The 7,500-nt window shown below is 45.1% G+C and overlaps 2 protein-coding genes across 2 annotated transcripts in view; both read left to right on the forward strand.

Moving 5' to 3' along the window:
- mus201 (rad2 superfamily protein mus201) overlaps nucleotides 1–7,500 on the forward strand; it is a 480,107-nt gene that overhangs the window by 416,411 nt on the left and 56,196 nt on the right. The window lies entirely within an intron of this gene.
- LOC138364358 (serine/arginine repetitive matrix protein 2-like) lies at nucleotides 1,948–3,288 on the forward strand. The gene has a single exon (XM_069323969.1). It carries the CDS (start codon nucleotides 1,948–1,950, stop codon nucleotides 3,286–3,288), a length of 1,341 nt encoding a protein of 446 aa, XP_069180070.1.

The following is a 7,500-nucleotide window of genomic DNA, read 5'->3' on the forward strand; positions in this document are numbered from 1 at the left end:
CCAACGTTGTGTAAATGTTTCATTCAAAATTATATGCTACTAGAACTAATCATAACCACGAAAATATATATAATGTTTTAAGGTTAATGTGTTCAGTGTGCGAGAGAGAGAGAGAGAGAGAGAGAGAGAGAGAGAGAGAGAGAGAGAGAGAGAGAGAGAGAGAGAGAGAGAGAGAGAGAGAGAGAGAGAGAGAGAGAGGAAAAAATCATACAGAATTAGTCATTGTGTTTTTGTTGAAATAAAAGAGTCAGAGAAGGACTGCGACATGACAGCTGGCAGTCTGGTTCGAATCCCGGCCAGATGAGGCACGAATTGTCAACGAGAATAATTAATCAATCCTGAATGATGAATGTGAGGGTGGGTTCTCTCTCTCTCTCGCTCTTGCTCTCGCTCTCACTCTCGCTCTCTCTCTCTCTCTTGCTCTCGCTCTCACTCTCGCTCTCTCTCTCTCTCTCTCTCTCTCTCTCTCTCTCTCTCTCTCTCTCTCTCTCTCTCTCTCTCTCTCTCTCTCTCTCTCTCTCTCTCTCTCTCTCTTCTCTCTCTCTTTCTCTCTCTCTTTCTTTCTCTCTCTCTCTCTCTCTCTCTCTCTCTCTCTCTCTCTCTCTCTCTCTCTCTCTCTCTCTCTCTCTCTCTCTCTCTCTCTCTCTCTCTCTCTCTCTCTCTTTCTCTCTCTCTTTCTCTCTCTCTTTCTTTCTCTCTCTCTCTCTCTCTCTCTCTCTCTCTCTCTCTCTCTCTCTCTCTCTCTCTCTCTCTCTCTCTTTCTCTCTCTCTTTCTCTCTCTCTTTCTTTCTCTCTCTCTCTCTCTCTCTCTCTCTCTCTCTCTCTCTCTCTCTCTCTCTCTCTCTCTCTCTCTCTCTCTCTTTCTCTCTCTCTTTCTCTCTCTCTCTCTCTCTCTCTCTCTCTCTCTCTCTCTCTCTCTCCTATTAGACAATCTTCACGCTGAATATTATTTAATTTCCCATTTCCATATAATTACATCTTGAGCTATCTTAAATAAAATAACAAATCTAAAGACCATTTAAGTATATCTGCAAATTTTTATTTAAGCTTAAATATACATTTTTACGATCGTATAATAATAAATCATTTTGATAATACTGATTATTATAACATTAACCCAATGTACTTACCTTGAGGGTTACCTTGAGGTGCTTCCGGGGCTTAGTGTCCTCGCGGCCCGGTCGTCGACCAGGCCTCTTAGCCGACTTAGCCTCAGGCCGACTTAGAGTACATTGCTGAATGGAATATTTTCGTATAAAAGACTTGATTGTACGAATTGTTACTCTGGGTAGAATGTTGTGGCTTCTCACTGGTGTAGGTCATTTGGCACACTCAGTAGTGCTGCAGACGACAGCTAGGATGTAACACCTGTGTTAAGTATTACTTTGAACTCTTTGATGTCATTTTGAACCCTCCAATGTCACTTTGAACTCTTTGATGTCATTTTGAACCCTCCAATGTCACTTTGAACTCTTTGATGTCATTTTGAACCCTCTAATGTCACTTTGAACCCTCTAATGTCACTTTGAACCCTCTAATGTCACTTTGAACCCTCTAATGTCACTTTGAACCCTCTAATGTCACTTTGAACTCTTTGATGTCATTTTGAACCCTCTAATGTCACTTTGAACCCTCTAATGTCACTTTAAACCCTCTAATGTCACTTTGAACCATCTAATGTCACTTTGAACCCTCTAATGTCACTTTGAACCCTCTAATGTCACTTTGAACCATCTAATGTCACTTTGAACCATCTAATGTCACTTTGAACCATCTAATAGCAATTCTGAACTATATAATGTAGTTTGAGAATATTAAATGCCATTTTAAAACGTCCGAAGCTCTTTTACAGCATCGATGGTTATTTTAAAAGGTAGAATCAGAACCGATAAACTGCTTAATTACGGAATAAACTATGCGGACTATGCAGTTTAGACTACGCGGACTATGCTGCCTCTACAAGAGCCACGAAGGCAGACGTCCAATACCTTTACAAGAGCGAGGAAGGCAGACGTCCAATACCTCTACAAGAGCGAGGGCGGCAGACGTCCAATACCTCTACAAGAGCGAGGAAGGCAGACGTCCAATACCTCTACAAGAGCGAGGAAGGCAGACGTCCAATACCTCTACAAGAGCGAGGAAGGCAGACGTCCAATACCTCTACAAGAGCGAGGACGGCAGACGTCCAATACCTCTACAAGAGCGAGGAAGGCAGACGTCCAATACCTCTACAAGAGCGAGGACGGCAGACGTCCAATACCTCTACAAGAGCGAGGACGGCAGACGTCCAATACCTCTACAAGAGCGAGGACGGCAGACGTCCAATACCTCTACAAGAGCGAGGACGGCAGACGTCCAATACCTCTACAAGAGCGAGGACGGCAGACGTCCAATACCTCTACAAGAGCGAGGAAGGCAGACGTCCAATACCTCTACAAGAGCGAGGAAGGCAGACGTCCAATACCTCTACAAGAGCCAGAAAGGCAGACGTCCAATACCTCTACAAGAGCGAGGAAGGCAGACGTCCAATACCTCTACAAGAGCGAGGAAGGCAGACGTCCAATACCTCTACAAGAGCGAGGACGGCAGACGTCCAATACCTCTACAAGAGCGAGGACGGCAGACGTCCAATACCTCTACAAGAGCGAGGACGGCAGACGTCCAATACCTCTACAAGAGCGAGGACGGCAGACGTCCAATACCTCTACAAGAGCGAGGACGGCAGACGTCCAATACCTCTACAAGAGCGAGGACGGCAGACGTCCAATACCTCTACAAGAGCGAGGACGGCAGACGTCCAATACCTCTACAAGAGCGAGGACGGCAGACGTCCAATACCTCTACAAGAGCGAGGAAGGCAGACGTCCAATACCTCTACAAGAGCCAGAAAGGCAGACGTCCAATACCTCTACAAGAGCGAGGACGGCAGACGTCCAATACCTCTACAAGAGCGAGGACGGCAGACGTCCAATACCTCTACAAGAGCGAGGAAGGCAGACGTCCAATACCTCTACAAGAGCGAGGACGGCAGACGTCCAATACCTCTACAAGAGCGAGGACGGCAGACGTCCAATACCTCTACAAGAGCGAGGAAGGCAGACGTCCAATACCTCTACAAGAGCGAGGACGGCAGACGTCCAATACCTCTACAAGAGCGAGGACGGCAGACGTCCAATACCTCACCACGCGCTACGTTTATGGTATGGAGACGCAGCCCAGACACCTACTTCGCACGCTATCAACCCGGGTGGTGACTGCGAAGTCCAAGAACGGACCCGTGGAGCCTGAGGGACTTAAAGACAAAATTCAGATGATTGTCTTTAGATATTACCATATACCCCGGATCCTGATCGAGCGACTCTCCCGAAGACTCGGTATAGTGAGATTCCCTTTCACTCTCTGAAGGCTCGGTATAGTGGGACTCTTTCACTCTCTGAAGGCTCGGTATAGTGGGACCCTTTCACTCTCTGAAGGCTCGGTATAGTGCGACCCTTTCACTCTCTGAAGGCTCGGTATAGTGGGACCCTTTCACTCTCTGAAGGCTCGGTATAGTGGGACTCTTTCACTCTCTGAAGGCTCGGTATAGTGGGACCCTTTCACTCTCTGAAGGCTCGGTATAGTGGGACTCTTTCACTCTCTGAAGGCTCGGTATAGTGGGACTCTTTCACTCTCTGAAGGCTCGGTATAGTGGGACCCTTTCACTCTCTGAAGGCTCGGTATAGTGGGACTCTTTCACTCTCTGAAGGCTCGTTATAGTGAGACTCCCTTTCACTCTCTGAAGACTGGGTAGAGAAAGACCTCGTCCTTGAAAGGGTTCTTTAAGACCGCAATAAAAATAATTCGAGGACAGGAAGCCTGTGTATTTATATATACTTAGGGCGTGCATCGATGTCCCTCCAAGGTAAGAATTGCTGATCTTATCCACGATGCAGCCTTACAATACTTATACCCAGGACCCGGATGCCTATTTTCAGCTAGGTAAACAGAGGCATTAGGCGAAAGGAAACTTGCCCAACCACTACTGTCTCGCCCGGAAATTGCCTTGGGTTGTGAAGTTTCGAAGCTCGTAGTCGAATACGTGTAAAAAAAACAACCAGACATGATTAAGGAAAGATGTACAGGTTTCGTAAGTGGTTGAGTAAATGGTTGACTCTCCTGCCGCAGACCACCAACACCGACTTGGCTTGGCATTAACACCTGTAACCACCTGCGACAACACCTGTGAACACCTGCGACAACACCTGTAACCACCTGCGACAACACCTGTAACCAACTGCGACAACACCTGTAACCACCTGCGACAACACCTGTAACCACCTGCGACAACACCTGTAACCACCTGCGACAACACCTGTAACCACCTGCGACAACACCTGTAACCACCTGCGACAACACCTGTAACCACCTGCGACAACACCTGTGGTAAATGTCATAATTATGTGCTTAAATGGACTGTATGAATTATTGGGTTACTACCTTTACGGGATCACCATAGCCCGTGCTACATGGACACTTCATTCTGAGTAGCTAAATCTGAAACAATATCTTGGATTACTTTGTGCAACCACACAACCCTTCATTAGTTTTATTTTCATTTAGATTGAGTTTAAACAGTTTAGTGGGTATGGGGGGGGGGAGACTTCTTCATTTAAACTTGATTACAAAGTTGTAATTCTTGTTATTATGGTCTTCGCCCAAGTGACCAAGCAAACTGTTGACCATGCGCCCTGTACGAACTATTATGGTGCGTGAGACAAGCAATTTAGGCCTCGGCAACAGTCAAATGACGTCAGTCCAAATTTTTGGAACAGAATTCGAATTTATGTTAAATTATCAACAATCACTGGACATAATAAGTTCAACTTTTATACAAATCATTTTGTGTTAGTAATAATCGGCTTATTTAAAGGACATCTGCCTTAGCTGACAAGAAGTGTGGTTGTGCAGACGAGGAGTCACAATAACGTGGCTGAAGTATGTTGACCAGATCACACACTAGAAGGTGAAGGGACGACGACGTTTCGGTCCGTCCTGGACCATTCTCAAATCGACTTGGGAATGGTCCAGAACGGACCGAAACGTCGTCGTCGTCGTCCCTTCACCTTCTAGTGTGTGGTCTGGTCAACAAATGTGGTTGTGGTTCAATCGTGTGCACGGCAGCTGTTGTGCTCACAAGTAAGGGAACCATATAACACGTGTTAGCATGGTATGTTTAAAGATTTTAACTATCATTACGTCATGATTATTCACACAACCATTCTCAGCAACCTGTCCTCTTAAAAAGAACGTCGCTTTTGGACGTTTGTCCGTATGGCCGAATTTAGACGTAATTTGAAAATGAAAAAAAAATGAAAATAATTTTTTTTTTTTTCAACAACAGTAAGTTAAGGGTCCTCTGATAGGTTAGGTGGGCAGGAAATTCTCATAAAGTTTCAAAACGTTATGAAAAACGTTAATTTAAAGTGTCCTCTCATAACCTCTGCGCGTACACCGGACGACTCAAATAGAAAACGGAACAGAACGTCACTTTTGTGAGTCGATTTCATTTCAAATTACGTCCAAATGTGGCCATAGTGTGCATACGAGCCAAAAGTGACGTTATTTTTAAGAGGACGGGTTGCTCAACCACCTCCCAACAACCACTCGTATACACACACATACCTGGTCAAACTACTGCACAAGGCGATAGTAAGAGGAGTTAACTATCGTGACAGGTAGTACGAGTAGGAGGCAGGGAGGGAATTATCAAGGAAAAGCGCCTAGTCATTACGACTATACAGCACTTGGAAGGGGTCAGGATAAAAATTTGGGATAGGACGAGGGGAAAGGAATAGTGCCCCAACCGCTTGGACGGTCGGGGATTGAACGCCGACCTGCATGAAGCGAGACCGTCGCTCTACAGTCCTGTCGTGGTCTTTGGGAATTAGCAGCGTGGTGCTAACGGACTGTCAGGAACAGTCAGCCTCCACACACTGACTCCCTCCACTCTTCCGCCTCCCCTGTGAGAGTCCACATTAATATTTGGGGACACCAAGGCTTAATTATTCATGAATTCAAGTCGCAAATGTCATAACCAACAAATTCATAAGGAACTAATTAGATTTCCTTCATTAGCTACTTTTAAACAACTATTCAGTGTGAAGATGGGTGACGTGGATCCAACCCCCAAATATGCAGCTATTCTCTCTTTTTTTATTCAAGTATTATGCATAATGGTTACTAAATACAAAGAAAATATGAACCACAATACAATTTAATAGATATACTTAATCATATTTATTTATTTGTAAAAAGAGATTTGTTTCTCGTAAGAGATTTGAAATATAAACTGTTTTGTTTGGAAAATTATCAAACTCCCACACCTGTAGTGGATGTTTTCCCACAACACCACACAAACAAACGACAATATCGCTACTACCGACAAAAAAAAAAATATAGAATAGATGGGAACTTACCTGTGCCTCTTCCCTCATCCTCCAACCACAGCCTAATATTACTGATCTCCGCCACTCATCCTGATTCCCCCAGACCCAAATCCTCCCCCTCCCAAGCCTAGCGCCTACCCTTTTTTTCTTCTATATGGTCAACTATTTTATTTCGGATCTCTGGAAATGAATGTCGGACACAACAATTCCAATATTCTCCCTTTAATAATACCTTCGAAAGTTCATCATGGCATTGTCACGACACTCCGGTATGGGGTGTCTTGGGCGGCGAAGGGAGGAAGGATACGCTGGAAATATCAACATTTGGGGATTCGGGCTTTTCAATAGTTTCCAGGCCACCTGTATAGTTTATTTTGTATTCTCTATCCTCACGAACCCCGTCTGGGTACATCTTTGTCTCCATGGTTCCAGGACCTCGTCTGGATACATCTTTGTCTCCAAGGTTCCAGGACCTCGTCTGGATACATCTTTGTCTCCATGGTTCCAGGACCTCGTCTGGATACATCTTTGTCTCCATGGTTCCAGGACCTCGTCTGGATACATCTTTGTCTCCATGGTTCCAGGACCTCGTCTGGATACATCTTTGTCTCCATGGTTCCAGGACCTCGTCTGGATACATCTTTGTCTCCATGGTTCCAGGACCTCGTCTGGATACATCTTTGTCTCCATGGTTCCAGGACCTCATCTGGATACATCTTTGTCTCCATGGTTCCAGGACCTCATCTGGATACATCTTTGTCTCCATGGTTCCAGGACCTCATCTGGATACATAATTCTCTTTTTAAGGGCTTCTTTCTTGGCACTGTTAGGTGTCCTTTTATGGTCTTTGTCTAGGAGAGTTCATAGCCCATTGGGAATTGATTTGCACTCCTATGTGCAAGTGAAGAGTTGCAAGGGAATATTTCCTGGACCTTGCAATGTTCCCAGGCCTGCAAATGTCTGTTGGACATGGGAGTCGTTCTCTGTATTCTGTTTGGACATATTGGTATAGTCTCCCCTTATACATTGCTATTCTCTACTGCTGTGCATACGGGTGTATTCCACTAGGAGAAAT

Source organism: Procambarus clarkii, chromosome 13 (assembly GCF_040958095.1).
Source record: "Procambarus clarkii isolate CNS0578487 chromosome 13, FALCON_Pclarkii_2.0, whole genome shotgun sequence".
Taxonomy (NCBI): Eukaryota; Metazoa; Arthropoda; class Malacostraca; order Decapoda; family Cambaridae; genus Procambarus; species Procambarus clarkii.